The sequence below is a fragment of the Parasteatoda tepidariorum genome, chromosome 10 (assembly GCF_982258835.1).
Source record: "Parasteatoda tepidariorum strain Cologne lab strain chromosome 10, Ptep-v5.0, whole genome shotgun sequence".
Classification (NCBI taxonomy): Eukaryota; Metazoa; Arthropoda; class Arachnida; order Araneae; family Theridiidae; genus Parasteatoda; species Parasteatoda tepidariorum.
Genome location: NC_141764.1, coordinates 68696244 through 68716401, shown reverse-complemented (window position 1 = coordinate 68716401; position 20158 = coordinate 68696244). Strand labels below are relative to the sequence as shown.

The 20158-nt window shown below is 31.3% G+C and overlaps 2 protein-coding genes across 2 annotated transcripts; both read right to left on the bottom strand.

Annotated features, from left to right (window-relative positions):
- Nucleotides 1-4201: 4201 nt before the first annotated feature.
- LOC147803011 (ATP-dependent DNA helicase PIF1-like) lies at nucleotides 4202-5229 on the bottom strand. The gene is made up of 2 exons (XM_087152833.1): nucleotides 4944-5229; nucleotides 4202-4896 (listed from the first exon to the last, which is right to left on the bottom strand). The coding sequence occupies exons 1-2, from the start codon at nucleotides 5227-5229 to the stop codon at nucleotides 4202-4204; spliced, it is 981 nt and encodes a 326-aa protein (XP_087008959.1).
- A 960-nt stretch (nucleotides 5230-6189) lies between these two features.
- LOC147803010 (uncharacterized) lies at nucleotides 6190-8762 on the bottom strand. The gene is made up of 3 exons (XM_087152831.1): nucleotides 7966-8762; nucleotides 7636-7916; nucleotides 6190-7559 (listed from the first exon to the last, which is right to left on the bottom strand). Exons 1-3 carry the CDS (start codon nucleotides 8760-8762, stop codon nucleotides 6190-6192), a joined length of 2448 nt encoding a protein of 815 aa, XP_087008957.1.
- Nucleotides 8763-20158: the final 11396 nt, after the last annotated feature.

Here is a 20158-nt window from a genome sequence, read left to right as displayed (position 1 = left end):
TTAATGTTGTTCATGTTTATAGTATATTCTATTTTTATCGTGTGCGATGGTATTCATGGCAAATCGCGAAAATAATATAAAAATACTTCCACAGTAAATATTAAAAAATAAAGGTATTTGACGATTTGTCGAACTCTTGCTCAACTCTCGCTAATTGGAAAAAAAAATGATACCAAAGAAAAGTTTGGTGTAAAAATACCACCATCGAAAAAAAAATGTGCTTTTTATGACTGTATTGCTCAAACCTTTCCTTTTTTGGAAAATATTTCTAATGTCTAATCTTAGTTCTCTCGAATAATGACTCGTTTTTTTCGAGAAAAGAGTATTTTAAACACCAATTAGTGTTTAAAATATTCTTTTCTCGAATAACACGAATTTTTCATGAAAGTGAAAAATCTCGAACATAAAGCGCACCTCTATATCAAATACATAAATCATTAACGACTACTTGCGCAGTTAGTATAACATGTTTTGTTATCACGTTTTGGAATATCTTAGATAAGCATTATAGCATCTTATAAATCAATTTATGAAAACAAAAAGATATCCCTTTTCATGAATAAAAGTTCAATACAAAGAATATTTACCGACAAACAGTTACGTTAACTTAAAAAAAAAATGCAATTTGCGCACAATTTATAGCTTTTCTGGGATTCGCTTTCAAATGCATTTTATGATGCTACATAATTGGCAATATATCACAACGAAAGTTTGGCAAAAATCCAAGAAAAATGCAAAAAAATGCTTATTGAGTGAAGAGATTGTTGGTGTCGTTTCGATTTTACTGTTACATTTTTCTCAATAATTTTTATGGTTGGATTTTTTGATTTATAGTAGTTGATTATCAAATTCCTTGCAATCCGATATTGTTTGTTTAAATATTGTCTTCCATTTAAAAATATATATCGTTTATATTATTAGCTATTAAACTTTTATATTTGCTTTTTTTAAATTACATCATTCAGCTTTATAGCCTATTAATTATAAACAATACATTGGATGTATTATTAAAATTTTATTTTCATAAATAAATAAACATTTGCGTACCATTTGGCCAGTAACTAAATTTTTGCCGTTTTTCTTTATTTAGTTTCAACGTTTTGCATGTCATTAATTACTTTTGGCATAACGTTTTTGAAGGAGAAGGTTTAGTTGTACCGAAATTTATATTTTTGTTTTCGCTTGAGTTCATTTATGATAATTTTCAGATCATTTAAATAGAATGTGAAGTTGGGAGAAATTAGTATTTTCAGTTTCTTCCTTTTGTTTTTATTTAAAATTCCAAAGCAACAAAATCTGCTTGTAACATTTTGATGTGTGCACATTTTCTAAAATGCATTTATAGTTGAAAGTATACTATTTCTCAAATACCCATCTAGAGAGAAGTTCCTTTTTTAGCATGCATTTTGAGTTATATTCCTTTCTTTATAGGCGCATTTCAAGTTAGGTTCATTCTTTGTGACTTGCATTTACAGCCTTGTTAGAAAAAAAAACTTTATTGACTTAAATTTACTTGTATCGTATGTCTACCGCATTGCCAGGAGCGAGTTGTATACAATTCTGGTGGTTACATTAAGGTCAGTAAAGCTTTATATGATGTATCTTTTTGATATCACAGGACTATAAAATATATGGATAACTTAAATAGAAAAATGCCTAACTAAATGTTCAAAAATGAAACATATTGCAAAGCTGTGTTTACTTAATGTACATTTTTCTTATGCATTCTTATCCGATAATGGATAACCAAGTATTAAGGTATCTTTTTTCCACACTATAAAAAACAGTTTTAAATGCTTACCGTACAAAAAAGTAGTTTGTTTAATAAACTTCAATCTTATGTTAAAGCTCATAAAAAGCATCTTAGAAAGAAAACGTGATGGGCAGAAGATAGTTAAAAAAGAAATTGGAATGCCTCAAAGCAATTCAAAAGTACTTAAATCTCCTCTCCTGTTTCTATTTGAAGTATCTGGATAAGTGCTTATCCTGATACTTGGATAAGTTCTGAGAGATAAAATAGGTTTTCCTTTTTTTAATAGGTAGTCAAACTATGCTCTGAGCTAATTTTACGAAGATACGTTTTTATGTTTGTTTATAAGTTGTATTCTGCATTATTGTTCTTTTTATACACTTCGTCAAGTATGATGATTTTAATAGAGTGTTATAATTGAACCAAAAATTTTTTGCTAATATTTATGCAAATGTTGATAAATGCGATATGTATTTATTTCCTAACGAAATTAATTCAAAATTTTAAAATATAGTTGTGCAATATCCACAGACTGAAGTACTATTATGGACGACTGAAACTAAGCATTGTTGTAGAGTTGGTTGTTTGCGGATTTTTTTCTATTTGGTAGAAATCCGTAAGACCAGTACTTTATGTTTTTCAATTTCTGCTAACAAATCAAATGATTTGTATGACGATTTCAAATTCTATTAATTCAATTTTATTTCACTAAAATATTTTTTATAACAGATAAATATATATTAATGGCTTAAATATTTAAAAAGATAAAAAATGCGAAGGTACAAGAAAGCTGATTAGAGAAATGCTTTGCATATTTTTGGTATTCCATAATACCCCCACTAAAGTATACAATGCTTAAATATTTGGAGAAAAAAAAGGATTGGAACATTTAAATTTAAAATAATCATTTAAGTAAAAAAGAAGTAAATTCCGAGCAATGATTATTTACAACAATGACATAATATTTGGACATCCGGGAAATCATAATATGGAAAACCAGATTACATATCAAAAAAGCAGAACTGTGCAAAAGGAAATTTAGAATGTCACTTACTTTCCTTCAACAAAGAAACTTACCTCATTTCTAAAATCTATGAATTTTTTAACTATTACATTTCTATAATAATCGACGATCGACGTCTATAATAATTCGTCATATTTTAATATCCTTTCTTTTACGCATATTTGATCGGATGAAGAGTAAATTGTCATAACGTCTAATAACTCTATACGTAAGCATTAGATTCTAATTAGTTTTTTCAAAGCTTTTTCGCCATGGTAAACAAAAAAAGTCACAGCCTAAGTGCCACACGCTTGTAATAATGCTATAGTTTAAAACTATGTATCCCATCTTGCCGTGAGGAATTGTTTAGTCTTTGGAACGGACAAATAAATTAAATAATTTAAAAGTATTTATTTAAAATTTGCAATTTGTAGACATTTTTCTACCTTTTATGGGTTCGACAGCCCATAGAGAGCCAAGGCCTACTGTGCCCATCTCAGTTTTCTTGACCTTGGGCTGCGGGGTGCTGGAGCAGATGTTCTTGTTCCATGTTCATCCGAACGCTATGCCCCCAGTGTTTAGTTCCTCATTTCAGTACTCATTTATCGACCCACTGAAGGGATGAAAGGACGCCAACTGGTCCTGCAATTCCCTCACATTGCGAGGAAGTAGCGTGGTAGCACCAATTTGGTTTTCCAAGTAGGACCACAAATGTTCTGTTGGATTAAGGTCAAGTGAATTTGGAGGCCAAGACATGACTTGAAAGTCACTGGAATGTTCCTCGACGATTCGACTCTTATGACACGGTGCCTTATCCTGTTGGTAAACACCATCCCCCGCAGGAAAAACTGTTGCCATGAATGGGTGAACCTGGTCAGCAACTATGTTCAAGTAGCTTACAGATGTCAGGGATTGTTCTATGAGGATTATGGGTCCTATGTGCCCCATGAAAACATTGTTCCTTGGCGAGAAACCATGAAAACCTGGGTGAGCCCATTGTTGTAGATGGAGGATGGTCGTAATGTAATGGCTCTTCGGTGTATATATATATATATATATATATATATATATATATATATATATATATATATATATATATATATATATATATATATATATATATATATATATATACTAGCTGACCCGACAGACGATGTCCTGTACACACGTCATTAATTGGAAAATTTCAAATTTTTTTGAATAAGCTGTTACAATCTGGATCGTTTTGATGCAAATTTTTATTAAAAAGTTATCATATTAACGTCATTTTATATATCTTATCACAATTCGACCAATCGATAGCGTGTGAGTATGTGTATACTATCAGTGAAGTTAAATGTAGAGGTTGTTTTAAATCAAAACTTAAACTTATTTTAATTAAAGGTAAAAAAAAGAAAGCTTAAACTATTTTATAACAGATATATTTTTTCAATTAAAAAAAACTTAAGTTATCGTAATGCCATTAGATGTACAATATTTTTGGTTAATCCTTCAGGAGCAAAGAGGGACAAATTCGAGGGTTTTCCAACTCTGGAACACGCAACATATAATTGACCGTGAGAAAAGCACGGGTTTTCTAAATCTAAGCCACAAATTGTCATTGTTTGACCTTGTGACTTATTAATAGTCATAGCAAAAGCTAAGCGGATTGAAAATTGCAAACGTTTGAATGGTATAGGCGAATCTGAAGGAATCATTGGGATCCGCGGTAGAAGTACAACTTCACCTTGAAATTTTCCACTTAAAATAGTGGCTTCCAAAATGTTACCCGTGATTTTTTTTATGACCAGTCGCGTGCCATTACACAATTTCGGAGCATTCAAATTTCTAAGCAAAATTATAGGTGAACCAATCTTCAATCGCAAATTATGGGGTGGCAATCCAGGTAAATCCAGTGAATTTAAAAACTCGGCAGGATAGTTGACAACTTCATCAGGATCAACAACAATGTCAATCGATTTGAATGTAATTTCACTACCAGGCAATGATTGTTGTACTTTAAAATTGATTGCGTCAACATCTAAATTTTTTGCGGCTAAAATAGCTCGCTCACGTAGCCATGCATGATTATTATAATTATGTGGCAAATCTGGAAAGATACTTTTAGTAACTCCTCTTTGGTAGGCACCATGTTGCAAAAATTCTGTGGGAGTCGAATATATTGTGTATCTTCATACAATTGAATTTTACCATTGCCAATGTCTAACAGTTGTTCGGAGAATCTTGACGCTAATGGATCATTTTGAAGTTGAACACGCATATTAAGAGTAGGGCATAATTTACTGACACTTCGCCACAGATAAGATTCTTTCAAACATGCGTTTATTTCGTCCGCATATGTCGCACGTGGAATGACAGGTAATATTTGTCTGAAATCACCTGACAGCAGCAGTAGAGCACCACCAAAAAGCCGAGTATTATCTTTGATATCTTTTAGGGACCTGTCGAGAGCTTCAAGCGAATGCTTGTGGGCCATTGTACATTCATCCCAGATAATAATTTTACATTTTCTCAAAACTTCAGGCATGCCTGAATGTTTCTTTATGTTACACATTGCTTCGGGATTGGTATGAATATTCAAAGGTAATTTAAGTGCTGAATGCGATGTCCGTCCACCATCAAGTAAGGTTGCTGCAATGCCTGATGAAGCAATTGCCAATGCAATATGATTTTGAGATCGAATGCGTGCAAGTATCAGAGAGATGAGGAATGTTTTACCAGTACCACCTGGTGCGTCCAGAAAAAAAATCCACCTTGTTGTGCTGCAATTGACACGTTAATTTGATCATATATATTTCGTTGCTCAGCAGTAAGCAATGACCCCATTGTTAGCAACAAAAGTAGCCAGAGAAGTCATATCGAACTGGTGTTCACGTTGAACGTCGCTGTTGATGATATCTGCTGCTTGGCGGATTGGCGCTGGCATACCAAAATTTATGAGCGGCATGTTCGAAATAAGAATACAAATATCCTCAATCATTATTAATGCCTCGTTATATATTTCTGCGGAGAATTCCATACTGAGATTTTGATTAGTAATTCTAATCCGATGCAAAATATCCTCACTCATTGAGTCTTTATATTTATTCCACAGAGCAGATGCTTCAGACGGAAAACACGTTGTCAATATTATTGAAAATAATTGACGAATTTGCTGTGGAGATGAGCTCAGTGCTGCATCTGCAAATGTGAGGTCCCAATGGTTATCATCCTCCAATAAATGTAACTCACGACACGCATCAAAGAAAGTGCCGTATAAAGGACCGTTGACTTTTCGCAAGTATTGGAAGGATGTCGGTCCAGGAACGTTAACCAATAACAAACGCAGAAAAAAGCATTCGCGTTGCTTAGGATGAACTGTATATAATCGTCCTAAAGTATTTGTCATAACTATGTCGGCAAATCCTGGGACTGGAGTGCCTCGTTTCCGTGGTTCCTAACTTTTTGTTTGTTTATTCCATGTAAAAAATTTAGGAACATCAGTATACATTAATGTCTTTTCAAATTCACCAACAATATCTTGTCGATTACAAAGGTTGAAAAATTCAGTAAGAGTTGTTTTCGGTGCTGTTAAAGCTTGTTGTAGTGCATTCTGTTCTGTGAAATAAACACGCTGTCCATTTTCAAGATGCACAGCCAAATGTACAACAGCAGGATCCCTTTCATGTATAGGAAATGTAAAAATTCGCCAAATAGCTTCATTACTACTTATGTATAGTCCCATTTGATAATGTGTTATTTCGTCATTCTTATTTACATTTTGAACAGCAAATATAGCTTTATCACTGCCCTTATGAACGTACTTGCAAATGTACTTGATAGACTTCACCGAACTGCATAACTCAACGTTTATCTGTGCTTTATAGGTTTTGCACAGCAATGGTGAGTATGGAACCACCCAGCGATTATCGATGTAAACTCTTACACCGTTTGATAGACGCAGTTCATATGATTGACCGCCATTGTCTACATCTCTACGACGGTAAGATGGATAACCATCGATATTGGTGATAGTGTCAGTTTGACATGGTTTAGGAAAACGTTTCGTACATTTTCCATTACCCATACATGGTGACGTCATGTTGAGAGAACCACATGGACCATGGATCATATTAGTAGTCACAATGTCAAACAATTCTTGATCAACATTCGGATTTGGAATTTCCGCTGAAATAATTTTGTCAATTTCTTCTGGACGTACTTTGTCCACCAACCAAATCAAAATATGCGTATGAGGTAAACCTCGTTTTTGCCATTCAACAGAATAAAGCCAACATTGTGTTTCACCAAATACCGAGTGATGTGTAATCAATTTCATCAGGGATTTCAATTTTTGTTTGAACACACGTGCAATGATATTATGGCGATGCATCGATGTTTGACCTGATAACAGCAAATTTTCAATTTCATCCCAGTTTGGATTACACGTAAATGTGATAAAAAGATCTGGTCGGCCGTATGCGCGTACGTAAGTCATGGCGTCTTGAATATATTCTTGCATATGACGCGGACTACCAACGTATGATGATGGAAGAATATATGCGGTACCGATGTTGTTGATATCATTCGTTGCATCTACATAACCGATTAAGGCGTCACGCAAATGAATGTACTCTTCAGAACGAAGTTTCGCTTGTTTAAATTTCATATAACGCAATCTCTCAATTTCGATTTTTACATACATATCAACAATGTACTGATGAAATAGCTGTCTGCATCGGAGAATGTTATTATCTTCATTTTCACGAATCATCAACCGGTATGCGTAGAAGTTCATCGCACTAACTTTCTTGATTAGTTCTTCACCTGTAAATAAAACTATTTATAAGATAAGCAGAAATAATTGGTTAAAAAAAATTATAAAATAATCTATAAGTTGTGCCTGTTGTTGGATTCCTTTGTTTAATATTTAAATGATATCCATCTTCTCCTTCCCAAAATATCAACGGATATTGCCGTGCGTCGTAAGAACGATGATTGTCTTGAATTATTTGTATTGTATTATCTCTGCGTTGTATGCGAATATCTCGACGTTCACATGGGTTACCAGCCATAACAACTGCAACTTCATTAACAGTTGGAACATTATATGTACCTGCGTGCTCTCCATAAGGCACTTTGTCTGCTTTAATAACAATGGCGTAGTTGTCGTTTTGCAGTCTTCTGGAAAGAGTTGAACAATCGTATCAATTGATTATGATTTTGCAAGAACGTTTCCAAATTGTCGATAATTTCTCGTTCCTCCATCTGCTCTATATGGTTGTATACGCATCGTGTATGAGTTTGTTGCTCCTCATCTCCCATAAAGTAAATTTGTAAGAATTTTGAATCGACATTAGGCATTGGAAGCAATGAACCAATTTGGTGGTACACTTGACCTTGAATCTTAAATGTAGATTCAAAATTACGACCATCCTCATTATGAACAATTTTTGTTGCTCCAAATGATGTCATTTGAAAGCAAGAATTGAATTTACGAATTTTCCGCAAAAACAATTTCGATTGAGATGCGATTCCAGCTAATAATGTTTTCAAAGGTTCCGGTGGTGGATTTAACGGTGAAAGTGAAATTTTTCCAGATGCGTAACATAAACCAGGCGATTCACCTTTGTACTTTAAAGCATGACAATATTGACACTCGTTGTCCATGCTACCAATTAAGATTAGTGCATGTGACGAATAATCTATTTCAGGGTCATATTCAAACGCAAGACGATTAAGTGATGCTCGTATCAATGCTCGATTATCTTGCGTTCGCCGTTGGTCACGTTCTCTGTTTTCGTTGGTCGCTCGTTGGCGTGTCTCTCGTTGTCTTAATGCATTTGCACGAAGACGTTGATTGCGTTGCTCTGAATTTTCATTTTCATGTGAAGATGCAACTTGATTTCTTAAATTCACATTATCCGTCAAGTGTCCTTCAACTGTTCTATTCAATCGATGATCATGGACCAATTGAGCGTTTCGAGTACGTCGACCAATATTTCTTGCTCTTCCACGAAGACGTGGCATTTCTTTGTAAAACAAATTACTGTAAAATAGTACATAAAAAATATGAGTAATTTATTGAAAATGATATTTTAATTAAGTAACAGGACTGAAAAGATTTATTGTACCAAATTTTAGATAAAAAATTTGTAATTTTATTTTTTTGCTTTTCTTTATTTACTGTTTTAAATAAGAAATTTTAAATAAAAACAATTGAAAAAGTTTTATATGAAATCAATTAGCTTCACAAATAAATTTATAGGTTACAGTGGTTGTTAACCAACGCACATATAAATTCAATCTAAAATTATAAAAAATACTCACTTCAATTCCGCACTGAATCTACAAAATGTGTAGTTTTTTACATTTTTAAAATGCACACATCAAAATTCTACAAACACAATAACACGAAATTACAAATTCTATTCAACGACTCTTTTTCCTGCTCCCTATTAAATTATATGTCTATCAAAACAAACTAAAAAAATATTTATAGAAAAACAAACGTTTTATGACTTTTATTATTTTTATGCCAGTGAGAACCAAAAACAATATGGAAATGAATGAGGGAAAACTGGATCCTACCACGAGATTTCCCGGCCAATAAAAATGTAGCGTTAAACATTTAAAGCTTTCTTGTTGGAAGTCGCATAAGAAGTAGAATTTTTTCCCACTCAATAAAAAATTAATTAAAAAACATTGTGAATCTAATTGTGAATCTAAACCATTCTCGAATCCTTCTGAAGGTACACAGAAAATTTCATTTAAATCAATCCAGCCGTTTAGGAGGAGTTCAGTGACATACACACGAACAGACGAAATATATATATAAAGATATATATATATATGATTTTCATTTCAGATGCTTTTCATTTTCACAAAACCGTTACTTTTCAGATTGACGCTTTGTGCCATTTTCAGAAAAAGCAAAGAGAGCGTTGGCTATATATAGGGCTAAATTATAACAAACAGTCATTATTAACAGTTGCAAACTCACAACAGCTATTAAAATATCATCATTCTCAGGAAGCACCCATTCATATGACAACGGAATCCCCGAAAAACAGCCTTTAGTTAGTTTTGCTAAGACTGTTATTTTAGACCACCTTGTATTTTAAATAACAAACCAATCAAAAAGATCAAATGTCTTTAAAAAATAACTGTCTTTAAAATCATAAGGATAGTCTCAGAAGCTATACCGGATAATTAATTGGGCACAAAATCTGAATAACAAGTTATTAAACAGTATTGAAAAATGCGTTTTGAAAGGTTATCTTATAAGATAAAAGAAATTATTATTTATTTTAAATATGAGATAAATTATATCTTACCAATTTAACATGAAATAAATTGAAACAACTTCTCAAAATAGCTTTCACCGAGGAGATAAAAGCAATTAAACTTTTCTTACTAATTATGAGAAGCGAACATGGACTCATTTAACATGTTAGGAATTTCAGGAAATCCTTTTTTAATCAGCTTAACTAGTACTCAAAATGATTCTTTTTAACTATTACAACATTTCCAACTTCCATTTAACTTTTAAATTGTACTCTTTTAATTAAGTACATCCGAAGTAAATTTATATTTAGAGAAAGCTATTTTAAATTCACACTACTTCTTAAGTATGCTTTTTAGAAATATAAAATAATAAGTCTCAAATGAAACTTCAAAATTAATAGAAAAATCAATAATTTCCTTTCTTAAAAACTTGTTGGAAAAACTCTGTTTCTAATAGTTTAATGAAAATAAAAAAATGGAGAAAAATGATTTTTTGTGGAATGTAATATTTTTCTTTAAGGAGAATAAACGTGGTGGGCGTTGATTATTTTATGAATGCAATTCATTAATTATTTTACGAATTTAAACATCTAAAACGTAATAAGAGTTAAAAAAAACTTAAAAGCCCTTTTGCGTTAAATGTCAAATTAAAGGCTTTCGAGTTAGAATTAGCTTTACCACAAGAAATAAAAGACATTAAATACTCTTGTTAAAATAGTTGCTGTTAGCTAAAGTTGGTAAAAAAATGGCTAGGCACGTGTACCGTGTAATGTACAAATCAAAAATAAATCAATATTAAAAAATTGTGTTAAGACTTGCAATATAAAACGCAAAAAATCGATAAAATATTTATAAACAATTTAGAAGAATCGTAATCTCCTTCGTATAATCCGCGGATTGCCTGCTAAATACGTGCAAGGCATCACTGCAGGTAATTTGACGCAGTTATTATCTGGACATCTGGAACTTTCTATCGACTTTCGTCAGCAATATAAGTACAATTCGGAGTTGCTATCGGAAACATTATTTATGAAATAAGTTTACCCACAAAAATCTCGCCAATGAGGTTCTCGTTCGCATCTTTGAACTCGCATAATTTTTTTTCGGGTCCTCTGTGAGTACCCTGAAACATAAAAATTTACTTATACATGACGTAGATCATGTCTGTGGGAAGCGCTTTGCAATTCAGCAATATTTCTCCAGCAGCAAACGAATCACTGCATAACACGTGGGTTATACCGTTGCACGGATTATACATCGAAATTTTAATAGCAGGGTGTGTTCCCGTTTGCTGGTTATCCGGCAGCACGGATAACTCACAAAAAACTACGGTACATTAATGGCGCAGAACTTAATAAGAGAAGAACTCGAATGAATGATATGGTTGATTTGAATGTGGGATACTAATAATTTTTATTATGGTAGTTATTTTTGATTTTAAAGCTTTCTACGTACAAAAAACTTTTCTCCCTTAAAAATTCGAGTAAAATAAAACAGTGAATAAACTGAAACATTTTTAAATCTAGCTTTTTATGCAGGTTGCCATATTAGCGCTCGGCCGGGATAGCCAGTTCAGTAAGGAGCTGGCCAAATGTCCGAGAGTTCGTCGGCCGAAGACTCCCCGTGTAGTAAAGTGACTGATGCACGTTAAATCTGTCGAGTCGCAAAAGTCCTCCATGTTCCTATAACAAATCAATACCTCTGGGGGAACTGGATTGGAGATCGATCGTTCTCTGATTCAGGTCAAAATAACGATCGGTGGATGAATGAATGGATGTATGAATGGGTCCGCCCTATAAACGGGTGCGACGTATGGTGTGGCAGAAGTCGAGTTCTAAGCCATAGATGGCGCCACTGGAAAACAAGAGAAGTCGCACCCCTATGTCTAAACAGGCATATATCAACAACAGCATATTAGCGTTCACATTTGCTGCATTCTTGTTATGATTACTGCGTTAAAACCATGTACAGTCCGCAAAAAAAAAAAGATATCACCCTGAATAACTTTTGTTCTAATGATCGGATTTTCACGATCTAAGTGTCGATCTTAATGGTTCCCGGGGGTGACCTCAAATATGCTAATTAATTAGTGCTAACTATTAATTAAGTTACGAAATCAGACAACAAAACGTACTTTCTCTGAATAAACGTGTAATTTTTTTTACATATTTGGATTTCTAAGCTTCAAAATATAGGGGGTAGCCGCAATCTGGGAAATATGGTCCCCATAGTTTGGTCAGGAGAGCGATCCAAAGTTCGTACCCGTTAATGTTAATTTCATTTTTTACGTTTTTAGTCATATTTTCAAAACTAATAAAGCAATTTAAAGAAAATTGCGCCCACTCATAAAACTCATTTACCCAAAGATAATTTCATGAAAAAAACAATTTTTAATAATTATTAATTATTTTTTATTATTTAATTAAATTGAGGATGAAAAAATTTTGAATTATTAGGTATGAATTTTTTTATACCATAATAATCTACATATTTTTCAATAGAAAAATCTGAAGTTTCAACTGTTTTTATTTATTAGAAGCTGAAAAAAATTAAAATTAATTATTTTAAAAAAAATAATTTGGCGACAATAAAAAAATGATTAAATGGGACGATTAATATTAAAATGTGATAAACTTGCGAGGAACTTGACTTCTCCCGCGTAGTGTAAAATTTCATTCATATTTTTTTCGCTAATAATCGTTTGCTAATCTTTTTATTTTTATTTCTTTCAAACTATAAAATACGATGTTTCTTTTTAGTCATTTAATAATTTATTTGTAATTTAGTAAAGAAATTATAAATAAAACATTTTGAATAAAAAACACTTTATTCAACGAATGTCTAGTTTTATAAAGGCGTGCTTCTGATAGAATATGATTATGCACCAGATTGTGCTTACTTAATGTGATTATTTTTCAATTTTTGAATTTCTTTTTCAATAACTGATACAATTTCAATAATATACATACGTATGCATAGATTTGGAATAATATATTTATCAATTTCTTGAATATATATTTTATAATTATTAATACGAATGCGTAGTCAACATTTTTAATCATCTTAAAACTTCGTCCGGTGGCTGAGCGGTAGCGCTTCGCGCTGTCGTTCCTCGGGCCGGGCAAGGCTGACTCAGCCTTTCATCCCTTCAGTGGGTCGATAAATAAGTACCAAGCATGATTGGGAACTAAACACTGGGGGTTCCGCGTTCGGCTGACCACCTGACCGGAACATCTGCTCCTGCACCCCAGAGCCCTAGGTCCAGAAAACTGAGATGGGCATAGTAGGCCTTGGCCCTCCATGGGCTGTCGTGCAGCTGAGTTTAGAGTAGAGTTTTTTAAAACTTCTTTACATCTTATATATCACCTTAATATTAAAATAAATTTGTAAATTACCTGTCTGTGCGTGTTTCGCAGAATTATTTTTCTAACTTTTTTATTGAATTTTACTGCAATTTTTTTTAAATTCTATTATGTATATTTTTGTCCAATAATATACTAATCAATCGTTTAAGTACTTTAACTTATGTTTTTCTTTAAAGTAAAATTACTTTTTAAATTATTGCTAAGTTCTTATTGAAAGAAAACTTAGAATTATTGCCAGGTATCTGAGAATTAAATCTCGTTAAGAAATTAAAAATATTCTATTGATCACACACAATATCATTCGAAGCAGAACAGCTGACTATTTACTAAAAATACTATTGTTTACGAAAAATGAAGATAAATTATTAATTTTATTTTTTTTATTGCTTCTTATTTGTTCGAGTAATGAAAAGTTAATGCGTATGTGCGCACAGGGGAAAAATTTAACAGATTGTTTTGTTTTTTAAATGAACAAGAAAACTATGGGCATGCAATTTTAATTCAACATTCAAAGAAAATCTTGCGCGCTAACCCTTTTGTCTTAAAAAGTTGAAAATATTTGCTTTAAAAGTTGTTTGTATGATTTCTCAACTTTTGCACAGTTCAGAAAAATATTGCTATATCAGGAAAATGTTTGATATGCCTTGTTTTGTTAAACAACTACTAAAATAAAAAATTGTAAAAAGATTAGAAAAACGTGCTATTTTTAGAATCATCATCTCAAAAATTGTTCTTTTACTCCATTTGACTTTCTTCTTCTTAAATAACTTATAATCATAGTTTTAACACACGTTTTGAAGAAATTATGTAAACAAATTCCTAATATTTCGTAATAAAAAAACAAGAATATTAATGATTTATTTATACAGTGAAACCTGCCAAGTTGACCACACTTGTAAGTTTTACATCTGAATAAGTTGACCTCAATTATCAAGAACGGAAATTTTCCTACATAATAAAGAAGCAAAACCTTTGTAACTTGACCACCTGTCTATCTTGTATGTTGACCACTGAAATAAGTTAATTTTGTCTAGGAGTATTATGAAATTCTATTCTAAAACCCTCATAAGTTGACCAGAAAAAAAAATTCAGAAAAGTTTCGGTCATTTTGCAATGTATGTTAATATTTCACTTGTTTGGTGAAATAGTGTAAAAAGCTAATCTAAACCCTTTTGTGAGTTGACCATCTGGGGAAACTGTAGGGACTTTCGACCATTCATTGAAAACAGGTGTGTTAGTTGAAAAGTTGCTCTTCCAGTTGCAATAGTGAGCAAATAGGCTTATATGTGTAGTAATAACAGAATAAATTTTGAAGTGTTAAAATAATTTTGTTTTGTTAAAGTTTTCAATGTTTTCGTGTTCTGATATTTTAAGAAATTATTTTTATTAAACACTTCACATGCATAACTAACAAAATAATTTTTTTTAAAAAGTTAGTTAAATATTAAAATTATTTCTGTGTAACAAATTGAAGTTCGTTTAGGTTTAAACACATTTCTTGAGATATTCATTTGGCCATTTGCTAAATCAAATTTTTAAGTCAAGTAAAAAAAAAATTTAAATGTATAGCAACATGTAGGAAACGAAAAAGTAAACAATGTCCCACCCCTTCTATAAGTTGACCACTTGTCTACGTTGGCCACTAAAACAATGCACATGAAGTGATCAACTTACACAAGTTTTACTGTAATTGTTTCATTGAACCAGAGTAGTTAATTGTTTTCGTAATAATCGGCCTTACAACTATTTAACTTAGATTCTTTGGACTAGGCGTCACTTCATGCATGTCTTTCGAGATTGAAATTTCAAAGATAAAATGTAAAAATTACAAGAATGCGTAAGCTGGTTTCAATTAACAAAAAAAAAGGACAAAATCGTTGGCAAAAGAAGTTATCTCATGAAAAGAGTGTCAGAGTTGAAAAAGTATTGTAAACACTGTAACAATTGTTACTCTTGTTTAATTAAGGGTATTATAAACCTAATTTTCTTTTAATCATGTTTTTTAAAGAACTAACGAAAGGAGTGTGTAAATAACATCAACTCATATTTTCTTCCTTTTTTTTTTTTTTTGTTTTTATTTATTATAATATATATATATATATATATATATATATATATATATATATATATATATATATATATATATATATATACACCGTGATTTCTATAAAATTTTGCGATTATGCATCAGAATAGCTATCTTTTTTCAGGTCCACCTTTGCTTGATCACTTTTTTTTCCTTTCCTAAGAAACTCGAAGTGAGGGGCAAAAGCATTTAACCCTACAACTCTTCATAAATTTATGATAACTTATGAAAATTGGTTTTAATTCAAAACTGTCCTACAAATTACATTAAAACAGCTTTAAAAAAATAAATAATGTCAGATAAAAAGTCAAAGATTCTATAATCTTGGAGATTTAAAAATAATTTATTAATTTATTTAAATTTCCTTTTTAAAGGAGATTTAAAAAAAAAAAAAAAGCCCAGAAAGCAACGCGAAAAATTCTTTTGGTTGCTTAGCAACGAGAAGCACTATCTTTTCCCATCTTGTCATTCATTCAGTTTCTTTATGGTTGTTATAAATTATTTCCCCTTCTATGGCGAGGTAATTTGGCATATTTTTAAACCATCGCCAGATATATAAATCCTTATTGCGACCTAATTTACAACCCATTTTTTTCAAAATTTTGTCTACCCCCCCCTATTTTAAGGGTCAGGATTCCAAATATGTAAAAAAAAATGCATGTTTATTCAGAGAAAGTACGTTTTTGTGTCTGATTTCGTAACTTAATTAATAGTTAGCACTAATTAATTAGCATATTTGAGGTCACCCCCAGGAACCATTAAGTTTGACACTTAAATCGTGAAAATCCGATCATTAGAACAAAAGTTATTCAGGGTGATATCTTTTTTTTTTTGCCGACTGTACATCTCTCTTCCTTCTTAAACTTAATTATATGTCACAGTGGTTCATTTTTAACAGAACATAGTTCAGTTCAACGCATTGTTAATATTGTAGCAGATTTGCACCGTATTATGCTTCGCCGTAATACATATTATACATCGTTCAATAGTTTGCACTTTACTATGGCTTGTCATAATACACATTATAGATCATAGTATGAATCGTATTCAGATTCTTTGCACTGTATTATAGTGCCATTGGCACCATTCTTCGTTGATTGATCTTTCTGTTGTTACCATATTTAAGTCTGTTTACAGCTGCAGTTACTAATTTCTTTTTCTTCCAGGGAAACCTAAGTGGTTGGCCATCTTTCGTCGTAACACCGGCTAATAAATAAAAAATGAAAAGTATATTCAATATATTTCTTAGCTGAAAATTAATAAAATAAGCTGTGTTATAGCTTTTGTTGAAATGAAAATAAAAAATATATAGTGCGTGGAGTCCCTCCACGCGGAAGAAGTTAAACTTCGTAATCAGTGACATTAATTGTAGAAGAATCAGCAGTCGTAGAAGGATCACTAATTCTATTCAACGACTCTTGTTCCTGCTCCGCTCGCTTCCGTGCACTGTAATAACGGTAATATTGTGCATTTTTCCCTTGTGGACCTCTTGAACCAGTGGAAGTGCTTGTGGTTGCCTCATCGTCTCGCCATGGTAAATGTATTTGTATTAATAATGTATGTGAATGCGTCATAATGTAATTTCAAAAGAGAAAACCTAACAATCAATTGATATTCACAAGAGACGTACCTTGACAAATCCGTCGCATTGTCCATGGGATTGTTTTCACTTATTTTTTTACAATTGTTTTCTCCACTAAATTTGAAAATAAAAAATACTATCCTATTAAATTATATGTGTATCAAATCAAACTAAAAAAATATTTATGGAAAAACAATACTTTTATGACTTTTATTATTTTTATACTAGTGAGAACCAAAACAATATGGAAATGAATGAGGGAAAACTGGATCCTACCTCGTGATTTCCTGGCCAATAAAAATGTAGCGTTAAACGTTTAACGCAACCTTGTTGGAAGTCGCATAAGAAGTTTAACTTCAAAAAGCTGTTAAAAAAGTTGAAATTTATAATCACAGAAACATTTCTTTATTGTTGAATTTATTTATTTTATTTTGATTTGGAAAGCGCAATAGGATTAAAAATGCAGTTTTCATAAATACGTATTATTTTCCTTAATGTGATATATTGCTCAGAAAACTTATAGAATAGTTTTTTAAATATTACCATTTCTTTTGTCACTGAAAACTTCCGCAAATAATTTTATAAATACAAGTAAAATAATAGCTTGTTTTTCGGATCTAAATATTTAAAAAAGGATATCACTGACTTTAAAAAATTCTCAAAAACTCTCCAATCGTTCCGTGGAACCTTAGGAATCTAAGGAACTCTCATCCGGAACCACTAGTCTACAGTATGCATTGCAGACGAATGTGTTTGGACATTTTAGACCCGTTGAGGAACTAAAAGAGGGAAGAATAAAACTTGATTAAAATTCTCTTTTTATTCCAACGTATTTACTTTTTAATATGATTTGTTCTAAATCCCAGAATATTTACAACCTTAAAATGCTTTTATTTTTTTAAAAAGAATAAGATTCACGTTCTTTGTGCTTTCTTTTTGTTGAATAGAAAAGGAAAATCCAGAAAAAAAATTTTTTTTTTTCGTTTGGCACCTTCTGTTAAATCACCTCCCTGAAACTTAAGGTTATGATATAGAGAAACTTATCCGGAAGAGTTGGCGCGCCCAAAGGTGTTTCCACGATACGGTAATATCCATTTTCTCGCCTCGATATGTGGTAAAGGCCACAGGGATAATAGTACTCTCTGCTGCTAGTGGTTCAGAAACATTATTAATATCATGGAATTTGTCACCTGGGTCACAGAAAAAGATGGAATGAGCAAGAAAATACAGCGTTTCGTATTTTATAAGAAATACAATGTAATACGTTAAGGAAACTGGATTTTTTTCTTTGCGAACGTGCAACTGAGAAATGAATAGTTTTGTTTCTCAAAGTTATATTTCATTTTATTGGCCTTTAGGATTTTTAAATATAATAAATTCACTAATTCAGTTAATTTCAATCTAAATTTGATTTTGCGTTTTTTCAATTATATCTGAAAAATGGATGATAATTTCTGACAACCGAATTTTATTCTTAAAAATGCCATTGCTTGTTGCTACTCATCAACATTTACGATTGCTTCTTGAAACACTTTCTTTTCTTGAACCACTTTCATTCAATATAAACAGATTTATGAATCGAAAATTATTCAATTAAAGTATCCTACATTTTTTTCCATTAACGCAGATTTGGTTCCATAAATTTGGTATATATATACGGATAAAAAAACCTCATCATTATTTTCAGCCATCATTGTAACTTTTCCTCAAATTTGTTCTTATTTAATACTCATTTAATTTTCGGTGGCCAAAAAAAATCTGAAAAATAGATGACAATTTTTGACAACAAAAGTTTAGTCTAATAATTCCAATGCTTTTACTACTCACCAACATTTGCGATTGTTACTGGAACCCTTTTTGTTTCTTGTATATAAACGGATTTATTAATCAAAAATTATTAAATTGAAATATCCCAATTTGATTTCTATTAACACAGATTTGGTTCCATAAGTTTAGTATATATACGGATAAAAGTTAAACCTAATCATTCTTCTCCGCTATCAATGTAACTTTTCCATAAATTTGTTATTTTTAATTCTCATTTAAGTTTCGGTTGCCATAAGAAAATAAAAGAGTTTTTCGTCAAAGTGATTATCTAGCCCTTTAGGGCGAAAATTTTAATTCCAAATATTTCAGGAAAAATTTAAATTATCCTAAATTTTAACAAATTGTTTTATACTGATGGTAGCAAAAATATTACTACCATATTCTGATTTTCACCTAAATGTAACAATATTGCTATCCTCACAAATTGTGTGCTCGTACTTTAATAGCATTAAATTTTTTATATGCAATATTTTCGTTCCATAAAAGCACCAGCTTTTTTTTTGAACAATATTAAAACTTTTCATTCAGTTGAAATATTACACAAATTGATAGATTTTTATTAATTTCTCACTGAAAAATTTACTTCTGATACTGAAACTAAAGTGTTATTCTATAGTGTTGATGTCAAATGATAGTCTTTGACAGATCTATAAAAACATTAATTTAAAAAAAAATCTTGTTTAAAATAAAGGTTTTATTGCTTCTTGAACCAGTTCTGTTTCTTAAATATAAATTGATTTATTAATAGAAAATTATTCAATTAAAATATCCCAATTTTTTCTCTATTAACACAGATTTGGTTCCATAACTTCCATTTATAAAGATAAAATTTAAACCTTATCATTCTTCTCCGCGATCAGTGTAACTTATCAACAAATTTACTTTTTTTTAATAAATTCTCATTTAAATTTTGGTTGCCATAAAAAAGTCTGAGACTTTTAGTCAAAGTGATTATCTAGCCTTAGAAGGAAAATTTAATTTTAAAAATTTCAGGGATATTAAAAACAATCCTATCCAAACAATCCTTTTCGTTAAAAACATAAAAACGCCAGTTTCTTAAACATCTGTTTTTTAAACACTATCAAAACTTTTCTGTTGAAATAGAAATTATTAAACAAATTGATAGTTTTCTTTAAAGTCTCACTGAAATATTTGCATTTGATTCTGAAACAAAAGTGTTTTTCCATAGTCTTGATGTCAACTGATAATTTTTCACTGATCTTTAAAAACATTACCGTAAAAAAAGATTTTTGCTTAAAATAAATGTTTTATTACTATT

Bases quoted from the DNA above. Each gene is read 5' to 3' on its own strand.
- LOC147803011 (XM_087152833.1), bottom strand. From the start codon at position 5,229: ATGGCCCACAAGCATTCGCTTGAAGCTCTCGACAGGTCCCTAAAAGAT. The intron at 4,897-4,943 runs GTAAAATTCAAT...CGACTCCCACAG, and splicing joins ACTGTTAGACATTGGCAATG to AATTTTTGCAACATGGTGCC.
- LOC147803010 (XM_087152831.1), bottom strand. From the start codon at position 8,762: ATGCCACGTCTTCGTGGAAGAGCAAGAAATATTGGTCGACGTACTCGA. The intron at 7,917-7,965 runs GTTCTTGCAAAA...AACTCTTTCCAG, and splicing joins ATTATCGACAATTTGGAAAC to AAGACTGCAAAACGACAACT. The intron at 7,560-7,635 runs GCACAACTTATA...TTTTATTTACAG, and splicing joins ACAAAGGAATCCAACAACAG to GTGAAGAACTAATCAAGAAA.